At 41.1% G+C, this 23,807-nt stretch overlaps 1 protein-coding gene and 1 pseudogene across 5 annotated transcripts in view; both read right to left on the reverse strand.

Moving 5' to 3' along the window:
- The window catches only part of ANKRD44 (ankyrin repeat domain 44), a 359,761-nt gene that overhangs the window by 142,884 nt on the left and 193,070 nt on the right, over window positions 1-23,807 (reverse strand). For all 4 annotated transcript variants that reach the window (XM_053598403.1, XM_053598401.1, XM_053598400.1 and 1 more), the window contains exon 4: window positions 2,881-2,951. In XM_053598403.1, the coding sequence (XP_053454378.1) occupies window positions 2,881-2,951 (71 nt within the window). The remainder of the gene's footprint in view (window positions 1-2,880; window positions 2,952-23,807) is intronic.
- LOC128590889 (serine/arginine repetitive matrix protein 1-like) lies at window positions 14,897-18,169 on the reverse strand (annotated as a pseudogene). The gene is made up of 2 exons (XR_008381363.1): window positions 15,744-18,169; window positions 14,897-15,474 (listed from the first exon to the last, which is right to left on the reverse strand). The product of XR_008381363.1 is annotated as a serine/arginine repetitive matrix protein 1-like (transcript).

Genomic DNA, 23,807 nt, shown 5'->3' on the forward strand with positions numbered 1-23,807 from the left:
AATCTTACGAATAAACCTGGGCCATCTCTCATGCTGAAACTACATGTTCCCTTTGGCAAGTGCTAATAACCTAATTCCAAAATACCAATCCAAACTTTCTCTATTCTTTCCCCTAAGCCTACTTCTCTCTCCCCAGCAATTAGTTAGAGAAGCTATAAAATAATGGCAATCTGACCAAATTCAAAAGGAAAAGGAGATCAGAATTTAGGATGAATTTAGGATGTTCTACAACACAGCAATGCAGTTAAGATGTCCATTGCATCATCAACTCTAACAATGGTTACAGAGACTCCAATTTTCATAAGAGACTTCTCAACTTGCTATGACTTATTAATATAAAGACATTCTGTTTGTGAGCTTATACATGCTCCTGATTATTTACAAAATTCAGGGTTTGTTTGCATTTAATTCTTGTCTGGCAAGAGACACTTGCAAGGGATTTTCCCCCAGCAAACCTGCAGAGGGAGCTGGTTATTTGGAGAAGCAACAAATGTCTTTCTCATCTTTGGGTTGACTGGATTCACTAAAGAAGGTGGGCTAATGTTGATGGAACATGGGTGTGTTGAGGATTGAAGCTTTTGCCATTAGTTGAACTAACAAAGATGGGAAACACTTGCAGAAAGTCACAGACTGCTGAAGTTTTCATGCCTTTCTCTCTCACTTCCTAAGGGCAGGGACCTTGGGTCTTATTTTTCATTTTTTTTTTGTAGAGACAGAGTTTCACTTTATGGCCCTCGGTAGAGTGCTCTGGCATCACACAGCTCACAGCAACCTCCAACTCCTGGGCCTAAGTGATTCTCCTGCCTCAGCCTCCCGAGTAGCTGGGACTACAGGCGCCCGCCACAACGCCTGGCTATTTTTTTTGTTGTTGCAGTTCGGCTGGGGCTGGGTTTGAACGCGCCACCCTCGGCATATGGGGCTGGCGCCTTACCGACTGAGCCACAGGCGCCGCCCGGGTCTTATTTTTCTTTGAAACTCCATTAGCAAGCACAAATAGTCTTAAAAAGAAACGCCCCAAGGTAATGCTCCCCAGTGAAGGAGCTAGTCTCATGAAGCTAGTTGTACCAACTCAGGCAGCCCACTGCACCTGTTTTCCCAGATAAGATAGAAATTAAGTGTAAGAATGTAAGAAGATTCTGAATTCCCCAGGATCTGAGTTAGGCAGTTGACAATTGATTCACCTCCCTCATTCCATGCAGGCAAATTTGGGAAGAGAATACATCTAACTCCTTTTAAAAAACATTCGAATCACAAAGAACAGCAAAGAAGACTATGCATACTAAGCTAACTGTCACCTACCAAGTGTATTTTGAAATTTCCAGATAGTTGCCAAAGAGGAAAAGCTGACGCTGATGTCAGCCATAGACACCTGTAACTTTGTTATATTCATTCCCAAAAACACCTTTTGCTCCTCTGCTGACCTGAAGAATACCACCCTCTCCAGTGCCAGAGGAGAAGCTGCACTTGGTCAGGTTGGCTATGAGGGCTATTCATCCAACACCAAGTGCATCCATGGTTAGCACCTCTCGTGTCCCTGTGTGGTGGACATCTCCTCTGCCCAGGCCTCAAGGATGACATTCATTAGGCTTCCCTGCCACCTTCAACCCCACAGCGGTCTTCTCTTCTTATCCTTTGTACTTCCTCTGAACCAGCTGATGCATTTTCCATGGTTTCTGTGACCATCCTCCCTGTCCCTGAACTCTAGGCCTGTATACATAATAATAGATGATATATTTGTCTGATTTTCCTTTTTTTTGAGACAAAGTCTCACTTTGTCACCCTTGGTAGAGTGCCATGGTGTCATAACTCACAGCAACCTCAAACTCTTGAGCTCAAGGAATCCTCTTGCCTCAGCCTCCCAAGCAGCTAAGACTACAGGCGCCTGCCACAACACCTGGCTAATTTTAGAGATGGGGTCTCGCTCTTGCCCAGGCTAGTTTCAAACTCATAAACTCAAGCAATCCACCTGCCTCAGCCTCCCAGAGTGCATTTTCCTGAATTTCCAGCCACCTTTGCCTGAATTTCCAGTATTTGACAAGGAATTACATCTTGAACATCTAGAATGTACAGGCTTGGGAACAAACCACAGATTCCTGCTCTCATGGAGGTTGTACAGGCGTCACAACCTGCTGTGTTTACCTCTAATTAGGTCTCAAATCATTGATTACTCTCTGTGCCCTTATCCCAGCTACTTCAGGCCTCTGCTAACCCCGTACGGGCACCCCTACCTGCAATCCCGCTCCCTCCAGCCCATTTCCATGCTCCTACCATAGTGGTCTTTCTGAAACATGGACTGGAGCACATCAGTCCTCTGCTGTGATCATTCCCCATGACTCAGAGGAACACCAGGCTCTCTGCCACCTGTCCCAGCCTCTACTATCAGACTTACCTTTCATTCACCCTGAGTTCCAGTTACATCTGAGCCCTTCATTCATTCACTTCCATGATTCTTGTCTTCTGGCAGCTTTAGTGCCCTCCTCAGCCTCTCTCCTTCTCCTGACCTGCTAAGTTTCTCCTTAGCCTTTACGGATCAGCTCAGCTGACACCTGTTCTTGGAAGCCTTCCTCTATTCAAGCAGGCAGTTAGTTGCTTCCTCCTCTAATTTAATTATGAAATCATACTGATTTGCTTCCGGTTTACTGTCCTTCTTTTGCACACTAAAGTCAAGAATCATATTATCCATTTTGAACTACCCCAGACATGTCCTCAACACCACATGTAGCTTGCAGGATGTGCTCCCATAGACAGCTGTTTGGGTTGGAAACCCTCTTACATTAGTGGTAAACATCCTTTGCCCAGTAGTAGGGGTCCTTAAATTCACTGGCAATAATTCATTTTCTAGGGACGCTAGGTATTAGATTAAATAAGGTAATCACTCACTTCACTTCTGGAAGCAACAGCCCGGTGCAGTGGGGTCAGCCACATGTTGTCCTTGGCATTCACACGAGCCCCTGGAACCAAAAAGTGCAAGTTAGAGGCATAGTGGAGTTAAGGGAATTTTGCTGACATTAAGTCAAATGCTGTATCCTATTCCCATCTGCCAAATCTAGCCACCAGCTTTTCTTTTCTTTGCATTAGTTGTGTTCTGACAAGATTTAATCTTGGCTGATGTGGCCAGCTTAAATCTGCTTTAACTAAAAATCCCAGTTACTTCTCTAAGGCTGACCAGATATCTCACAAGGAAGATGCTTTTAGACAGAAAAGATATGAAGCCTATGTAAATTAATCATGGCCTTCTCAAGCTATGGGTTAGGCACATGGGCTCAAATATGAGCCCAAAGCAGCTCACACTTAAGAGATTGCCTCACACTCAACTCCACGAAGCCACATCAGCCCCCTGGAGCAGACCTCCCCATGAGTGGATTCAAAGGAGGCAGGTACAATGTCCTTCCTGACACCTTCCCAATCTGCCATCCCAAGCCCAAGCCTGCCAATTCTGCATCTAAACAGCTAAAACATCCAACAAAAGCTTCCTCTGGGGAGTTCAGAGTTTTGATCAGTCTTCTGGTCATAAATGGAATGCTTATAAAAAGGCTACAAAAAGCAAAGAGGGGAAAATACAGTATGTATGCTCTCCTTGTAAATGCCAAGTATAGAAGCCTATTTACAACAAAGGGGAATGAAGCTCATGAGGATGAAGAGTGGAAGGACAAATCAAAGAAATTAGAAAGTAAGGCAGGAGCGCCTCAGGGTAAGAACCAAGAAAGGGAGTCAGGTGGAAGCATAGGCTGACTAATCTATATGAGGTCAAAACCAGTCAATAGCTGAAAAATAGAAACCTTTAAAAAAGGCAAATATATAAATAAATAAATAAGGCAGTAGACAGTCATGGGTACGAGAGAGCTAGAAGTTTAGTTCAAGGCACTGGCTAAAAAGAAATAACAAATCATAGAACTTAACACTATTTTTTTTTTCTTTAACTGAAGAACAAATGCAACAGCATTAAGCATAAAAAACAAGAATGGAGGCTTGGCGCCTGTGGCTCAAGCGGCTAAGGCTCCAGCCACATACACCTGAGCTGGTGGGTTCGAATCCAGCCCGGGCCCGCCAAACAACAATGACAGCTGCAACCAAAAAATAACCGGGCATTGTGGCAGGCACCTGTAGTCCCAGCTACTTGGGAGGCAGAGGCAGGAGAATCGCTTGAGCCCAGGAGTTGGAAAATGCTGTGAGCGGTGATGCCACAGCACTCTACCCAGGGCAACAGCTTGAGGCTTTGTCTCAAAAAAAAAAAAAATGGAATCCATAAAACAAAGACACAGAATGCCTCCCCATTCTGATTTCATTGTTTGAGATGGGGTCAGAATGAGTATTTTTTAAAACTTCCTCAGGAACCAAGGTTGAGAGCCACTAATGAACTGTTGCCTAATTTACTAAGGTTAAAATTTTTAATCCTAATTCTACTAACTCCAACTTGCCCAAAAGGGCTCAAGCCTCTTACCTCAATAAAGATTATAAGAAGTCTAGGCATGGTGGCTCAAGCCTGCAATGCCAGGCTTCTGGGAGGACGAGGCAGGTGGGTTGCTTCAGCTTAGGAGTCTGAGACCAGCCTGAGCAAGAGCAAGACCCCATCTCTACTAAAAATAGAAAAATTAGCCAGACTTTGTGGTGGGGACCTAAAGTCCCAGCTACTCAGAAAGCTGAAGCAGGAGGGTAGTTTGAGCCTAAGAGTCTGAGGTTGCTGTGAGCTATGATGACACCATGGCACTCAACCCCAAGACAACAGAGTGACACTCTGTCTCAAAAAAATGTAAACTTACAAAAAGAAAAAGAAAAACAGTAGATTATAATAAGCAGTGTTAGTGTGCAAAGGCAGCAGGCATCTCTAGCTTCAGCAGCAGCAAGCTATGGGCTAAATGCTCTGGTATAAAATGAATGCAGTCAGGAAAGGTGAGTGGGATTCGTGGGCAGAAGATCCAGATTTGAGTTCTGACTTCAGCTCCTTCTGGTCCAATAACCAAGTGCCACTAATTTGTAAAATGAGGCTAAACAATAACAACAACACTTCCCCTCCCCACCTCACGGGGTGCATGGGAGAATGAACTGAATGTGAAGGTGCTTTATCAATTTCAAAGCACCAGAAAAAAATATTAGCAGTTCTTATTCCCAAATTATCTCTAATGTCTCATTCACCTCTAAATCTATGACTCAAATTTTCAAGGGCAGTGAAAGGCATGATCCTTGCCCTCTAAAGGAAGCGGAAGTCAAACATAGAGATTGAAGCACACAAAGAACTGTCACCACCGAGAGACTGGACAAAACATATCTTTTAAAGAACAAGGGAGACTGCTACTTGGGAGGCTGAGGCAAGAGAATCGCCTAAGCCTAAGCCTAAGAGCTGGAGGTTGCTGTGAGCTGTGATGCCACTCTACTCTACTCTTCTCTAAAAAAAAAAAAAAAAACAGAGCAAGGGAGAGTCAAGTGCTAGAGAATGCTGGGGAGAAGGAAACCCAGAGTGATTAAGATCAGCAAAACTGGTGAATTTTAAAAGAAAACTACCACTACCACAAATGAATTTTATATTTCCTCTCCTACACCCTAGTTCCAACAGCGTGCCAGGTGCTGGTCACACAGCCCAACTTTCTGGTTTAGAAACAAATAGCATCGATCCCCTCAGGTCCTGTATTTCCTCTTCTAACATTCTGGAAGCCACTAAACCCTTCTAAAATTACCCGCCTAGTTGTCAGGACTTTTCTTGGGTCAAAAATACACATAAGCACGTTGTGTGGTAAATCTGACCGCACTGTGTTCATACCACATTTCTCTCTGGTCATCCCAATGCACATTTAATACTTACTTGGGGGCTGTTTCTTTGGCCCTCACGTCACAAACACCATTCAGATTTCATGCTATCCAGGAAGGCTAGATTCACATTATCATTCATAGTATTTGGCAGAGTAAATTTTATGCTTTAAATTTGGGGGAAATTTAAACAGTTTAAATGCAAGTTGAAATCCGAATGGTAAAACACATACAGAAAGATACTTCTCATAATTCATCAGGGAGAAAAGCAAGTGAAAGCAACATTAGCATACCATTCCACATCCATCAAATTGATGAAAACGACAAAGTGTGACAATGCCAAGAGTTAGCAACAGGAAGACTTAAGATACAGCCGGTAGAAGAGTGAATTGGTCCACCTTCTTTGGGAAACAATATTGTACTACTTAGCAAAATTGAGGGCATGGGTGCCCTCCCATCATTGTGTGCCTCACCATCAAGCATGGCCTGCCACCTAGCAACTCCACCCAACCACATACCCTAGAGAAACTCACACATGTGTAAGAATGTTCACTACATCGTATTTGTAACAAGAAATTGGAATCCTAAATATTAAGAGGAAAATGGATAAATAGGTTATGGTATCATTGTACAATGGAATTCTACACATTGTCAAAGAAATAAACAAAAGACTGAAGTTCTGTATATAAACAGATGTACTCCAAAGTCATGACATTGAATGAACAAATCAAGTTGCAGGTTCAAATCAGCCCGGGCCTGCTAAATAAACAAACAAACAAATCAAGTTGCAGAATCTCTGGCATAATACCAGTTATATTTCTGTATGTTGTTTCTGAATGCATATTTATGAAACAAAAGTAAAAAATATAGCTGAATAGATGCCAATTCTGGACAGTGGTTGCTTCCAGGAAGGGAGGAGTGTGAAGAGGGATAAAGTAAGAGAACCCAAAGGACTGCAACTGTGTCTTCAATGTTTTACTTGCTTTTAAAAAAAGATATAATGCAAATGTGACAAAAATGTAAGATTTCTTAGAACTTGGTAGAAGGTATATGGCTGCCTGTATTATAATTCTCCATAGTTTTCTGTATACTTGAAATATTTTCTGACAAAATATTTTTAAGAAAGCTAATGCATTTGAAGTTTTGTGTTTCTTAAAAATAACAGAGTGGAGGTGGGGCAGGCCTAATTTGCTTTTTCTTATACTATTTTTCTTCTGGGTTAATGGCCTTTGAAGAATAACAATATTCCCCATCCTTTACATATAAAGTGGCTCAGCCCAGTGTCTTCCAGGATTCCAGGAGCCCAGTGAACTCCAGGTGAGAGTAAGAGGATAGAGACTGCCCTTGGATCTGTAAATGACCTCAGTTATATAGTCCAAATTGGAAAAAATAAAATAAGTTTAAGTGAGTGATGAGTGACTTGCTGGTCTTGTGGTCTTGCTGGTCTTTCCTCTCTCCTCCATCACTACAGTGATCCAGCCTAGAATGGAGGCAAAGCAAGCACCCCTGGGGAAAGTCAGGACCCCTGAAGTCCCTGCACACCCACAGGGGGAAGAGCTCTAGAATCTTATGGAAGCTTTCACTGTCTCTCTAACTGCCATTTTATTATCACCACATTTTGGTCCCAAGCATCTCATCCTGGAGCTCCCTCACTAGCCAGACCACCAGAATACCAAAGAGAGCAGGTGCATGTGATTGTGTGGTCCACACCCAGACCTATGGCCACCTGCTTTGGCTACTGCAAATCCCTATCTGACCTTCGATCCTGCTTTCTTTTTCCTTCCCCCTTTCCCTACTCTCCTTGCCCACACTCTCTGTTATACATGCAATCCATTTCTTTTTTTTTATTTAGAAATTTATTCTGTTTAATCCACAAGCTTTATATAGCTTTAGTTAAAAAAAATAAATTAATTAATTAAAAAAAAAAAAACAGTGAAACCAAGACACTATTTCAAAAGTATGGGCCTTTCCAGCCTTCCAAATACAAGAGCTCTCAAAGTTGTATATACCAATTGGAAAAACAAGACAAAAATAAGAATGGAGCCATGACATTGCATAAAACAAATTTTATGTAACTGAAGGATCCTCCCTGGGACTAATCGCCTTTATAAAAGAAAAAAAGAAAACAAAAACAGAAGAACAGAATAGAATGAAATTCCAGTGTTCCAAATCAACTTGTTATACATCAATATAAACCCACAGTGTCCTGGCAAACAACATGCTTTCGTTTTGTCTCATCTTTGAGCTCAAATCCTGATTCACTTCAGCAGAGACTCCCAGGCAACAGAAAAGATGTGGCACTAAAATACTCATTTATAATTTTGTGGTAAATTCAACAGTGGTCTTATTTCTGGGCAAGCTTACAAACCATACAAGGTTAGAAGCATAACTTAAACGGGTGCTAAGACTCAAAGCAGAAAAGTTAAGAAAAAGAAAAAGAAAAAGAAAAAAAAAGGAAAAAACCCTCTGAATAGCCAGGGGCATTTAAAAAAAACATAAGATGCCAACAATATTTAAACTCCCTTTTTTTTTTTTTTTAATTTTTTATTTTATTTTATTTTATTTTATTTTTTTATTGTTGGGGATTCATTGAGGGTACAATAAGCCAGTTACACTGATTACAATTGTTAGGTAAAGTCCCTCTTGCAATCATGTCTTGCCCCCATAAAGTGTGACACACACCAAGGCCCCACCCCCCTCCCTCCATCCCTCTTTCTGCTTCCCCCCCCCATAACCATAATTGTCATTAATTGTCCTCATATCAAGATTGAGTACATAGGATTAATGCTTCTCCATTCTTGTGATGCTTTACTAAGAATAATGTCTTCCACTTCCATCCAGGTTAATACGAAGGATGTAAAGTCTCCATTTTTTTTAATGGCTGAATAGTATTCCATGGTATACATATACCACAGCTTGTTAATCCATTCCTGGGTTGGTGGGCATTTAGGCTCTTTCCACATTTTGGCAATTGTAAATTGAGCTGCAATAAACAGTCTAGTACAAGTGTCCTTATGATAAAAGGATTTCTTTCCTTCTGGGTAGATGCCCAGTAATGGGATTGCAGGATCGAATGGGAGGTCTAGGTTGAGTGCTTTGAGGTTCTCCATACTTCCTTCCAGAAGGGTTGTACTAGTTTGCAGTCCCACCAGCAGTGTAAAAGTGTTCCCTTCTCTCCACATCCACGCCAGCATCTGCAACTTTGAGATTTTGTGATGTGGGCCATTCTCACTGGGGTTAGATGATATCTCAGGGATGTTTTGATTTGCATTTCTCTAATATATAGAGATGATGAACATTTTTTCATGTGTTTGTTAGCCATTCGTCTGTCGTCTTTAGAGAAAGTTCTATTCATGTCTCTTGCCCATTGATATAAGGGATTGTTGGCTTTTTTCATGTGGATTAATTTGAGTTCTCTATAGATCCTGGTTATCAAGCTTTTGCCTGATTGAAAATATGCAAATATCCTTTCCCATTGTGTGGGTTGTCTCTTTGCTTTGGTTATTGTCTCCTTAGCTGTACAGAAGCTTTTCAGTTAATGAAGTCCCATTTGTTTATTTTTGTTGTTGTTGCAATTGCCATGGCAGTCTTCTTCATGAAGTCTTCCCCCAGGCCAATATCTTCCAGTGTTTTTCCTATGCTTTCTTTGAGGATTTTTATTGTTTTATGCCTTAAATTTAAGTCCTTTATCCATCTTGAGTCAATTTTTGTGAGTGGGGAAAGGTGTGGGTCCAGTTTCAGTCTTTTACATGTAGACATCCAGTTCTCCCAACACCATTTATTGAATAGGGAGTCTTTCCCCCAAGGTAAGTTCTTGTTTGGTTTATCAAAGATTAGGTGGTTGTAAGATGTTAGTTTCATTTCTTGGTGTTCAATTCGATTCCAAGTGTCTATGTCTCTGTTTTTGTGCCAGTACCATGCTGTCTTGACCACTATGGCTTTGTAGTACAGACTAAAATCTGGTAGGCTGATGCCCCCAGCTTTATTTTTGTTACTAAGAACTGCCTTAGCTATGCAGGGTTTTTTCCGGTTCCATACAAAACGCAGAATCATTTTTTCCAAATCTTGAAAGTACGATGTAGGTACTTTGATAGGAATGGCATTGAATAGGTAGATTGCTTTGGGAAGTATAGACATTTTAACAATGTTGATTCTTCCCATCCATGAGCATGGTATGTTCTTCCATTTGTTAATATCCTCTGCTATTTCCTTTCTGAGGAGTTCATAGTTTTCTTTACAGAGGTCCTTCACCTCCTTCATAAGGTATATTCCTAGGTATTTCATTTTCTTTGAAACTATGGTGAAGGGAGTTGTGTCCTTAATTAGCTTCTCATCTTGACTGTTATTGGTGTATACAAAGGCTACTGACTTGTGGACATTGATTTTATATCCTGAAACATTACTGTATTTTTTGATGACTTCTAGGAGTCTTGTGGTTGAGTCTTTGGGGTTCTCTAAGTATAAGATCATGTCGTCAGCAAAGAGGGAGAGTTTGACCTCCTCTGCTCCCATTTGGATTCCCTTTATTTCCTTGTCTTGTCTAATTGTATTGGCTAGAACTTCCAGCACTATATTGAATAGTAAAGGTGACAGAGGACAACCTTGTCTGGTTCCAGTTCTAAGAGGAAAAGATTTCAGTTTTACCCCATTCAGTAAAAGATTGGCTGTGGGTTTGTCATAGATAGCTTCAATCAGTTTTAGAAATGTGCCACCTATGCCTATACTCTTCAGTGTTCTAATTAGAAAAGGATGCTGGATTTTATCAAATGCTTTTTCTGCATCTATTGAGAGGATCATGTGATCTTTATTTTTGCCTCTGTTAATATGGTGGATAACGTTTATGGACTTGCGTATGTTAAACCAGCCTTGCATCCCTGGGATGAAGCCTACTTGATCATGATGAATGACTTTTTTGATGATAAGCTGTAATCTATTGGCTAGGATTTTGTTGAGAATTTTTGCATCTATATTCATGAGTGAGATTGGTCTGAAATTCTCCTTTTTGTTTGGGTCTTTTCCTGGTTTTGGTATCAGGGTGATGTTTGCTTCATAGAATGTGTTGGGGAAGATTCCTTCTTCCTCAGTTTTTTGGAATAATTTCTGCAGTACAGGAATAAGCTCTTCCTTGAAGGTTTGATAGAATTCTGGAGTGAAGCCATCTGGATCAGGGCATTTTTTAGTTGGAAGCTTTTTTATTGTTTCTTTGATCTCAGTGCTTGAAATTGGTCTGTTCAGGAGCTCTATTTCTTCCTGACTAAGTCTAGGGAGAGGGTGTGATTCCAAATATTGATCCATTTCCTTCACATTGTCAAATTTCTGGGCATAGAGTTTCTGGTAGTATTCAGAGATGATCTCTTGTATCTCTGTGGGATCAGTTGTTATTTCCCCTTTATCGTTTCTGATTGAGGTTACTAGAGATTTTACTTTTCTATTTCTAGTTAGTCTGGCCAATGGTTTATCTATTTTATTTATTTTTTCAAAAAACCAACTCCTTGTTTCATTAATTTTCTGAATGATTCTTTTGTTTTCAATTTCATTGATCTCTGATTTGATTTTGGATATTTCATTTCTTCTACTGAGTTTAGGCTTAGATTGTTCTTTTTTTCCAATTACATAAGATCTCTTGTGAGATTGTTGATGTGTTCTCTTTCTGTTTTTCGAATGTAGGCATCTAAAGCGATGAATTTTCCTCTCAAAACTGCTTTTGCAGTATCCCACAGGTTTTGGTAGCTTGTGTCTTCATTGTTGTTATGCTCAAGGAAGTTAATGATTTCCTGTTTTATTTCTTCCTGCACCCATCTGTTATTCAACAGAAGATTGTTTAATTTCCATGCCTTTGTGTGGGGTCGAGCATTTTTGTTAGAGTTGAGTTCCACCTTTAGTGCCTTATGGTCTGAAAAGATACAAGGTAAAATTTCAATTCTTTTGATTCTGTTGATATTTGTTTTGTGTCCCAGGATATGATCAATTTTGGAGAATGTTCCATGGGGTGATGAGAAGAATGTATATTCTTTGTCTTTGGGGTGGAGTGTTCTATATGCGTCTATCAAGCATAGTTGTTCTAGGGTCTCATTTAAATCTCTTATATCTTTGTTTAATTTCTGTTTAGAGGATCTGTCCAGCTCTGTAAGAGGTGTGTTAAAGTCCCCTGTTATGATGGTATTATCAGATATCATATTACTCAGACTGAGTAAGGTCTGCTTCAAGAATCTGGGAGCATTTAAATTGGGTGCATAAATATTTAGAATTGAAATGTCTTCTTGTTGTAGTTTTCCCTTGACCAATATAAAGTGACCATCTTTGTCTTTTTTGACTTTAGTTGCTTTAAATCCACATGTATCTGAAAATAAGATTGCAACCCCTCTTTTCTTCTGAATTCCATTTGCCTGAAAAATTGTCTTCCAACCCTTGACTCGGAGCTTTAATTTGTCTTTTGAAGCCAGGTGTGTTTCTTGCAGACAGCAAATGGATGGCTTGTGTTTTTTAATCCAGTCAGCCAATCTATGTCTCTTCAGTGGGGAATTCAAGCCATTAACATTTATGGAGATAATTGATAAGTGTGGTAGTATTCTATTCGTCTTATTTGGTGAGAGTCCATTGCTTAGTTTTATCTTTTGCATCAGTGTGGAGGTTAGGTTCTGTCCTTTGATTTCTGAGTTCTTACTTTGCTGCTGATCCATTGTGGTGGTCAGTGTGCAGAACAGGTTGAAGTATTTCCTGTAGAGCTGGTCTTGTTGTGGCGAATTTCCTCAATGTTTGTATATCCGTAAATGATTTGATTTCTCCGTCAATTTTGAAGCTTAGCTTAGCAGGGTACAGAATTCTGGGCTGAAAATTGTTCTGTTTAAGTAGATTAAAGGTAGATGACCATTGTCTTCTTGCTTGGAAAGTTTCATTAGAGAAGTCTGCGGTCACTCTGATGGATTTGCCCCTGTAGGTCAACTGCCGCTTACTTCTGGCAGCTTGCAGAATCTTTTATTTTGTCTTGACTTTGGACAGGTTCATCATAATGTGTCTTGGAGAAGCTCAGTTAGAGTTGAGGCGACCTGGAGTCCGATATCCCTCTGAAAGGAGTGTGTCAGAATCTTTGGTGATGTTTGGGAAATTTTCTTTTATAATATTCTCTAGTATGGCTTCCATTCCTCTGGGGCCTTCTTCTTCCCCTTCTGGAATTCCTATAACTCGTATGTTGGAACGCTTCATAAAGTCCCATAATTCTGACAGTGAACGTTCTGCTTTCTCTCTCTTCTTTTCTGCCTCTTTTACTATCTGAGTTATCTCAAAAACTTTGTCTTCTACCTCTGAAATTCTTTCTTCTGCATGGTCTAACCTGTTGCTGATACTTTCCATTGCATCTTTAAGTTCCCTGATTGACTGTTTCATTTCCTTCAGCTCTGCTATATCCTTTTTATATTCTTCATATCGTTCATCTCTGATTCGATTCTGTTTTTGGATTTCCTTTTGGTTATTTTCCACTTTATTAGCAGTTTCCTTCATTGTTTCCATCATTTCTTTCATTGTTTTCAACATGTGTATTCTAAATTCCCTTTCTGTCATTCCTAACATTTCTGTATAGGTGGAATCCTCTGCAGTAGCTACCTCATGGTCCCTTGGTGGGGTTGTTCTGGACTGGTTCTTCATGTTGCCTGGAGTTTTCTGCTGATTCTTCCTCATGAGTGATTTCTTTTATCTGTTTCCTTGCCCTAATTTTCCTTTCACTTCCTCTTGCTCTTTAAGTTCTTGTGCCTGTGGACTAAGGGTTACAGGACCAGAAGGGTGAGAAGGTTGAGGAGCAAAAAAGGGATGAAAGAAAGGAGGACCGAGTGATAAGAAAAAAAAGAAAGATAGAGAAAGGAGAGGGGGTGGGTATAAGGAATATTGACAAAAAGAAGAGAGGTACAGAAAGAGGGAGACAGGGCAATATAGGTGTACAGTAGGGTACTTTGACACAACCTTAAAAAACCCCACCTTTTGGGGGTGCCCAGTTGGGTGGTTCCCTTGAGGTCAGCAGCTCTTTGCTAACCTGATCAGACACAGTACCCCACCTCCACCAAGTAGAGAGGAAAGACAAAAATGCTATAAATCAAACCAAAACAAGCAAACAGAAAACTTTACGGGGATACAATTGGGTGAAAAACCAAATGATAGGGGTAGAAACACTAGCAAAAATGAAGTTGTAGTTATTAAACAAGGCAGCAATGGGAAATTATAATTGAACTAGAAAAATTGAGAAAGAAAAAGGGATCTGTATGGAAAAGATTGAAATTAAAAAACAAAAGAACATCAACAACGTCAAAAGAAACAAACAAACAAAAAAAAAACCAAACAAACAAAAAAAGAGAAAAAAATACACAACCAAAAACAAAGCAGTTTGTATATGTTATTGAATATTGTCTGGGTAACACGTGGTCTTCTGGGGTATGAGATGTTAGTCACAGTTCTGATACGACTGGTGGCTGCTGATTTCTCAAACCCCAGCTAGTAGACTCCCTAAATCTCTCTTCAGCCCACTTAAAAGGCACTTTGAACTTGTAAACTTGCTGAGCAGAAGCTTTCCCAGCTTTCTCGCTGGAATCACTGCTGAAGTGGCTATCCACTTACCCAGTGTGCCAAAACCGTCTCATTCTGCCCCTGAGGGTTAGGGCTGCAAGGCGGCTCAGACCCCACCCTTAGGCTACTTGGTTTCTAGCTCTGCGACCCTGAGGGCGGAGCTTGCCAGGGCAGATCACTGGCAATGGTTCCGTGTGACCCACCGCCAAACACTATTAGCTCCGTCTGGCTCAGCAGCTCAGACTGGGGCCCTAGACAACGGCCAAAGTTCTCCGCACTCCCGCTCAGGCCTTCCCCAGGGCAGTTCAACTCAGTGCCAAGTCCAAGGACATCAAAACAGTTCACAGGTAAGGCCTTTCTGGTTTGCAGTCTCGCTGCTACTGAACTTACAGTTGTGGGCGGGTTTAGACGGATTGAACACTCGCGACCACTTGCCGGTTTTCCACTGTTTTAGTCCTCCTCTTGGGGTCCAGAAGTCTCTCGCTGACTCCCTGTATCCTCATAGGAGTGACGCTAGGCAGTTCCCACCAGCCAGAGATGCCTGGAGTCCTATCTCCCCAGATTCACGGTGCCCAGATGCAAGGAAGCTGTTACTCAGCTGCCATCTTGCTCCGCCTCTAAACTCCCTTTTTTAAAAAGGGAATTTTTTTTTGGCTTAAAATATTTCCCTCTAAATGAATTTATGTCAGCTGTCAATGAAAGAATGTCACTAATACACTGTGGACACCTTTTGCAATGTAAATCCATGCCCCCCCCCTTTTTTTTTTAACATGGTGAACTTCAACCTAGCAATTATTACAAAAAATGTTATAGTCTAAAGCTCAAACACATTTTAGCAATTTTGAAATTGAATTGCTGTACAAACCAAATAAAATTTACATCATAAGAAACATTTCCACCTAAGACTATGGGGACACTTGAGCCTTCCGCATTGATCTCAGGGCCTTTTCACACAGGTGCTTTTCTAAGTCATCGAGGTTATCTTCAGCTTCACTTTCAGTCTCCTTCTTAGGCTCTGGTGCTGTCTCTGGTTCTTCTGGTGCTGATGTGGTTGTGGCAGCAGCAATGGCTGCAGAGGTTATGGGAGCTGTAGCAGCTGCAGCCATAGCCTTTTCCTTCTTGTGTTTTTTGTGCTCTTGTGCTTTTTATCCTTTTTGTGTTTCTTGTCCTTCTTTTTCTTTTCTTTTTTTTTTTTTTCTAGAGACAGAGTCTCACTTTATGGCCCTCGGTAGAGTGCCGTGGCCTTACACAGCTCACAGCAACCTCCAACTCCTGGGCTTAAGCGATTCTCTTGCCTCAGCCTCCCGAGTAGCTGGGACTGCAGGCGCCCACCACAACGCCCGGCTATTTTTTGGTTGCAGTTTGGCCGGAACAGGTTTGAACCTGCCACCCTCGGTATATGGGGCCGGCGCCTTACCGACTGAGCCACAGGCGCCGCCCCTTTTTCTTCTTTTTCTTCCCACCTCCTTCTTGATCTGAATTTCTTGCCGGTGATGGGCTTGGCGACGGGCTTTTAGCCTTTTTGATCCGTACAGCTGGTGACCAGTTTGTAGAAGGTGACTGAGCCTGGACAGGGGATGTAGGTGCTAGGGACTTTTTAACTGCTGGCTCAGGAGATCTGGAGATAGACCGGGAGGATGAGACCCTCCTTATGGACTGTGGGCTTGGTGAGGCAGCCTTTTTTGTCCTTTTAGGTTCCGGAGTCCTGGAGACTCTCCTAAGGGGCCTAGTACTTGGAGATGGGGACTGCCTTCTTTGGGGTGATGGTGATGCTCCTCTTCGAACAGGTAGAGGACTTGAGGAGGTCTGAGGAGCTCGAGGCCGCGGTGAAGCGAATGCCGTTTGTTTGGTTGTGGTGACAGGGCCTCCGGTGTAGAGCGGCTTGGGGAAGATCCTTTCCTATGCTTTGATGATAATGAAGGTGATCATCTCTTGGTGACTGGGGAACTTCTTTGTTTGGGAGGTGGAGAGTGAGAGACCCGACGCTTTGGTGGTGGAGATGGTGATGCCCTTCGTTTAGGAGGGGGAGGAGGAGAAGCTGTTCTTCTCTTTGGAGGTGGAGAAGGAGAGTATCTCCTCTGTATTGGAGGAGAGTGTCTTCTAGGAGAAGATGAGCACCGACGTGGGGGAGGAGGAGGAGTCCTTCGTCGTGGTGGTGGTGTAGGAGATCTGCGTCTTGGAGGAGGAGGGGCAGGAGAAGGTGAACCTCGCCTTCTAGTAGGTGGTGGGGAGGGACTTCTCCGTCTACCACGAGAAGTCTCTTTTTGGCGCTTTCTTGGAGACGGAGACGCACTCCGGGAAGGGGAATGTCTCTGCCGCCTGCCTACCTCACCATTTTTCACATGGGATCTCTTAGGTCTTTCATCTTCTGAGGAGGAGGAGGAGCCAGAATCAGATGAAGACTGCTGGTTCTATCGTCTGTACTGGCCTCTTTGCTGCACAGAATCTGCTGCAGCCATTTTGCCACCTTTATCTTCTTCTGATTCAGATAACTGCTTTTCTAGGCTTCAGAGCTGGTGAAGGGGACTCTCTTTTCTCAGTACCTTTATGTTTTGTCACTTTACCTGAAGTTCTCCCCAGAGACACAGGAACACGACTTTTTCTTGTATGATTTGATTGCTGGGGTGTTGGGGAATGCCGAGTTTTTGGTGGTGGAGTTGCAGGAGGTAATGGCCTATGCCTTCGCCTTGGAGGACTTGCTGAAGGAGATAACCTAGGAGTTTTTCAAGGTGGGCTGGATGTCCTCTTGGGTGGCTTCTTTGGCGTGACCGTGAACGAGATGAAGAGGATGATGAGCTACTCCCAGATAAGGATGCTGATGAACGCCTTCTTCGTCTCACTGGAGATCTACTCCTTCTATGCCTTGGTGGAGGAGGCATTCGCCTAGGTGGAGTTCTTCTTCGAGGAGATGGGCGTCTTTTTGGGCTTGGCCGCCTTCTAGGTAAGATCTTGATCTCTATGGCGCTGTCTAGGTCGCATATGAGATGGAAAGCGAGACCTTGTCCGCGATCTTGATTTGGAACGTGACCGAGATCTTGGACGAGTCTTCTCCTTTTCCTTCTCTTTTTTGGAATTTTTTTCTGGAGAAGGTTCTTTAGGCTCTGGTATAGGTTCAGGCTTGGGAACCTTCAGGATGTCACTAGTAGAAGTGGCCTCTTGTACTGAAGGTTCTGGGAGCTCTGGAGTTTTTTCCTTCTTTTCTGGAGCAGGGGAAGGACTCCGGCTCTTGGTTCTGTGACGGGGAGATGGAGAATGACTGCGCTTTCTCTCTCTCCTGACAGGGGAAGATCGTCTTCTAGGGGAAGGAGATCTGGATTTGCGTCTTCTTGGGCTTCGAGATCTCTCCCTTTTTTCTCTGCTGCTTTCTTTTTCTTCTTTATCCCTCTTATCTTTGTCTTCATCTTGCTTTTTCATAGATGCTAATTTTTCTTGTTCAATCTGTCTCTGTTTTATTTCTTCTTTCTTCAGTTCTAGGAAAGCAGAAGGGATTCCCGCGATATTTTCTTGTGCACTTAGCAGCAGGGGCCACAGTTCTCCCATAAATTCTCTAGCATTTTTTCCATTCAAAAACCCAGTCAAGTTGATCCGCATCATTTTGGAGTCTGGATTCTTCACTTCCAGCTGGTTGAAAATAAACTCAATCACAACATCATCTTCAAACCCAAGGATTTCTGTTACTCGCTTTGTTATCCAAGGCTTTATAACCTCCAAATTCACTTTGCTCGTGTCCACCTTTTTTTCTAGGCATTCTGCAAATTTCAGCTGCTTCAGTAGTTTCTTCTGTTTGTTGCTGAACCTATTATCCTGCTCCGCACTTGTTCCGCGGAAGAATCCCGCGTCCATTTTGCTGCCTCACTGGGAGATCGCTCCCTATCCCCCCTGCAATCCATTTCTATCTTTCATGTGTGCATTATAATGCTCTATAACATGTATTTAAGGGAAAATAACTTTGGGTGAATGTTAAGACTAACAGTCTTCAAGGATGTTTACGAAAGGTTGGTCATAAAAGTAAAATACCAAAAACAAGAGTTAGTTAAATAATTTACTGTATAGCCATACAATGTAGCCAAGATGTTTTATAAGAATGCTTAATAAGGCAGTGCCCATAGTTCAGTGGGTAGGGCACTGGCCACATACACTGAGGCTGGCGGATTCAAACCCAGCCCAGGCCAGCTAAAGGACAATGACAACTACAACAACAATCACCTCAAAAAATAGCCAGGCGTTGTGGCAGATGCCTGTAGACCCAACTTCTTGGGAGGCTGAGGCAAGAGAATTGCTTAAGCCCACGTGTTTGAGGTTGCTGTGAGCTGTGACATCACATCACTCTACAGAGGGTGACATGGTGAGACTGTCTCAAAAAAAAAAAGAATGCTTAATAAACTGGACAGCTATTCACAAGATATTACTATGTGAAAAATGTAAATGCTCAAACATTACTTACAGAACAATACCATTTTTGTAAAAACATTGAACAGTCTAGAAGAATATACCACAAAAGCCCTGAGATCACTGCCTATAAAACAATTTGCTAACCTTTATTGGAGCATAGTCAGGGATTGAGCAATAGAGACTGGGAAGCATGTGCCATTGTCATAGTTTAAGCCCAGGGGAGACCCAAATTAATAGTTGCTATTTGAAAGATGCTACTGGTTGACAGTAATATCCAGCAATAGCTCTTCAACTAAACTGATGTGGATTGAAGCTATACAAATTTATCTGTCAAAATAAATGAACAGCAATAAACCTATTTTATTTCCTGTTTTGGTCATACAAGTAATGCATGAATGTATTCTTTCAAACAATGGATTGTTACTGATGTAGCTAAACTCTGCTCCAGTTTCTCCCCCAATTCTGGACTCTTCCCCCTCCATGAAGTTAACCACTTCTCTAAGTTTCATATGGAAGCATCTAGTTGCTTTTATGCCTTCATGTGGAAGTATGTGTACCCCAAGAAAACCTAGAGAATTAAGCTGGGTAGTCAGTATAATAATCTTCTTTGTGCATTTAAAATATTACATAATGATTTCTAAAAATATATAATAAACACATATTTACATAAATTTTATTATATTATACTAACATTCTGAATTTCCTTGTCCTCAACAAAATACATTTTCTTTTTTATAAAGACCAGCTCTTGCTCTGTTGCCTGGGATAGGTGTCATCACAGCTCACTGAAGCCTTGAACTTCTGGGCTCAAGCAATCCTTCTACCTCAGCCTCCCAAGGAGCTGGTACTATAGGTGCATGCTACCATGCCCAGCTGATTTTTTTTTTTCGATTTTTTGTAGGGATGGGGTCTTACTCTTGCTTAGACTGATCTTGAACTCCTGACCTCAAGTGATCTTCCTGCCTTGGCCTTCCAAAGTGATAGGATTACAGGCATGACCCACTGCGCCTGGCCAACAATATACTTTTCATACTTATCTATGTTGACACTTCTAGAATGAGTTTATTCCTTTTAATCACTACATGTATTCCCACACAGATACACCATATTTTTTAGACATTCCCTCCACTGATGAGTATTTCAGTTATTTCCAATATCTCATCATCAATGTTCAAATAATAAATATACAAAAAGGACTTTTTATGCAAATATTTGTCTGGGATAAATAATAAAAAATGGACTCCGTGAGTCATATGTAATGCACACTTTTGGTCTCAATAGGTACATTCCACCCTCTAAAGTATACAGTGTACACACTCTCAGGGTATGAGATTGCTTAGTCTCCAGATCTGAGTCAGGAGCGCTGCATCAAGCACTTAACAATTTTTAAAGAGGGTAGACCTCATATTAAGTGTTCTTAACACACACACACATAAACATACAAACCCAAAGTGACAAAAAACAAAGGGACACAAACTTCTAGAGGTGATGGAGATGTTTCATGGGTATATGTATGTATCCAAATTCATCAAATTGTCTACATTAAACAGGTGCAGTTTATTGTATATCAATTATACCCCAATAAAGCTATGTTAAAAATAAATACTGCAAATTTGATTGGAAAAAAATGGCATCTCATTTTTGTATTTTCCAGTTTAATAATGAAAGCGGGCATCTTCTAATGTGTTTATTTACTGGCCGTTTGTAATTCATTTTCTGAGAATGACTTGCTCATACTTTTGCCTATATCCCCCATTTTTCTACTTTTTTCCCTTATTTATATTTATACACATGTATTATTATTACTATTATTATTTATATACTATATTAGAAAATGTTTAGCTTTATGTAGATCCGAATGTGGCTTTTGATATGAAAACTCTTTCAAAGACAAAATGACGCCCATGTGTGCCGGGCATCGTAGAGCAATACACACCTGGCATGTAACTACACCAGGGTCATCGCAGTGGCTTCAGAGTCACTTGAGAAATTTAAACATGATTAGAAATCTAGGAATTGGCTTTTTTCAGGTACTGTTAAATCCTCCACTCCTTCTCAAGGAGGTTGAATAGGCAGCTGCCAGGAAAACCTCCTCTCCCCTCTAACAAGTTATTATGACAAAAGCAGAGTTCTGTGAATGGAGATGCAAGAAGTATTTCAACAGTGTCATCTCCTGCGGCTGGCTTCCTCATCCTCTTCCTCCGAACACTTTCCAGAGTCTTGTTTACATGTCAAAGGGAGATTTCAGATGGTTCTGGCCCTGAATTGAATATGTATAGCTGATTTTTCTAAGGAAGTCTCATGTTATTTACCTGCCTGTCAGGTACCATTGTGCACCCAAGGACACAGTATGCACATCTAATGATTTCAAGGCAAATGCTTTTTTACCCAAGGACATTTTGAAGTTTAAATGAGTAAATAAGCCCTGGCCTAGGCTCTACCAATTCTTCAGGAACAAAAGCCCAACCAAAGATTATCAGGCCCAAACTCTAGTGACACATTAAGAATACTCTTCACTCTTCTCCCTATTGCCTGTTCATTTATTTTCAGAGACACCAGGAGTAAAGGGAGCTCTGAGCACCTTTTTCAGAGGCACTACTTGTGTTTCCTCAACTTTGTCGAACAGGAAGAAGCAGAACAATGAGAAAAAGAAGTGATGTGATAAAAGGGACAGAGTGACTGAAAAACTTATAGGCCAAAAACAATAATAGATTTTTAGGGCTGATTTATTCAAACTTTGGCTTTTAATTGTTGAAATAAGCATAAAGGAAAGATCATATGAAATATGATTATAATACAATGAGATCAGCCTGCTTCTGAGTATTTTTTTTTAACAAACCAAATCTTATCAATGCACAGGAGTGCTGTTCTTCAAAGCAGTTACCTTGGAAGAGTGTGTAATGATTCCATGCATGTGGCAATTGTTCAAAACAGTTTAAAAACTCCCCTTGGAAGATGCACCGCAGGTGTAATCCCACTAATCACCCTCCCTCCCCTCCCTCTCCCCCTTCCCCATATTCTTAGGTTATAACTGGGTTATACAAGGGTACATGTGAAACTTAGTAAATGTAGAATATAATTGTCTTAATACAATAACTAAGAAAATGCCAGGAAGGCTATGTTAACCAGTGTGATGAAAATGTGTCAAACTGTTTATAAAACCAGTGTATGGTGCTCCATGATTGCATTAATGTACACAGCTATGATTTAATATTAATAAAAAATAAAATAAAATAAAAACTCCCCTTGGAGTTGCCTTTAGGGCAGTTTACACACCCACCAGAAAATGGATCATTACTTTATAATTCACAAGCCAAAATCAGTAATGCCTTGCTTAATCGCCCCTATTTCACCACATAAAAAATATTAAATCCATCCTCAAAGGATGAATATTCACTATAAATAGGGGAATCAAAAGAATGATACGCCACCAGCTCTGGAGATAATGTGCATCAACAGTGGTAAATTCTTTCTGAAAAATCACAATTTATTTTGAAGCACTACCACTTGTTTGGTGGCCAAAGCTCTGAAAAAAATATTACTTACTAATCACACCTCATTAATACTCCTTATCAGAGGGTGAATACTGCCAGCTTTCTTCCTTCAACCCATGACCCTATAATCCTTGCTCATCCTCAAGAGTTTTCTCGATAGGGTATTCCTGCTGTGGTCAATTTTCTACACGTTCTGCCTCCTGCATCTCAACCTTAGTCTCTTAACTCTTAGCTACTGATTGGATCTCACTGACACCACTGATCTTCTCTTTGCCTTAATACTGACTCAGCCAGTTCCTAAACAGAAGCTGGAGTCAGGAGGGAAACAAAGCCAGAATCAGGACTAGCAGTTATAAGAAGGTGAAAATTGCAAGGCCTGAATTCTTCTCCCCAAGACCTTGTCTTCCCTGTCTGCGGAGAGGCATTCAGGATTCCATTTGCCTGGCTAACAGGAGATGTCAGTAGGAATTTAGCAGGCTTGGGTTACACCATGCTCTCTAAGTTAATACAACAATGGAGAATGCAGCTGTAATGCATTGTTTTGGCAAGGCCAAATTATTTGTCCAACATGGGATTCATTAGCACCTCATTCATTATTAAACTGGAAAACAGTTTGGTTGGATTCCCTAAAGGGTCATTTGCCAGATGCAAACTCAGATATGAAATCATCATGTTCTTGCAATACTAAGAACATAATACATGAATTGAATAAAGGACCTATCAAGGAAAATAAAAGCCATATGAATTCCAAGATTTTGCCTCCACTTCCATAGTTGAATAAAAGTGCCCCTCAAAAAGGAAAAATTAAAAAAAATTTTCCCAATGCTCCCCCCATGTCTTAAGTCTTCCTAATTTGATGGGAAGAAGGAGGAAAAATTCCACAACAAGTTGAACCAAAATGACAATAAAGAGATTAACATCTCAGTAATTCCAAGACCAAACAGGTGTAGCGATCAAGATATGTGCCATAGTTCACACACTCTACTCACTCCGCCAGAGTTAAAGAGAGATTGGTGGATTCTATGCCCCCATGAAGGTGATATGAAACCAAGTTTCTCAAACAATCCCTGGCCCGAAATACCACACACACACACACACACACACGGATCAACTTCATGCTACAAAATGAAAACCTTCACTTTCAGATGTAGATAGAACACCATAAAGTTGGAATTAAAGGCAAAGTTTTGAATTTGTATGAAACAAACATTCCTCGGAGACTCTGAGATGTTTCTAAATAGAACATTTAAGTAGTGGGTACGGCTGGTGGGAAACATTAGGTATCACAACACAAAGTTCTTTCTTTCAAAAATTTTATTTATTTGGGGGGAAGGGGAAAAAAGAAAAAAATATTCATTTTTTTTATTTTTTATTTTTTTAGCTAGCTAGCTAGCTTGCTTTACCTGGATTCTGGTAACACAAAACTCTTTATTATACCTTCACTGATTTTGCCTACAATTTTCCATGGGCCAAATTCCAACTGCCAGGGCAACTGGCCAGGTGTGTTCTGGCTCTCATCCATAGTCTATGCCAACACCAAACAAAACATGTTTATTTGGAACACAGCCCTGGAATGTCTTTAGATTTGTTAGAAGGAAGAAAGGCCTGTTCTTAAGAGTGCAAAGAATG

The sequence above is a fragment of the Nycticebus coucang genome, chromosome 7, assembly GCF_027406575.1.
Source record: "Nycticebus coucang isolate mNycCou1 chromosome 7, mNycCou1.pri, whole genome shotgun sequence".
Lineage (NCBI taxonomy): Eukaryota > Metazoa > Chordata > Mammalia > Primates > Lorisidae > Nycticebus > Nycticebus coucang.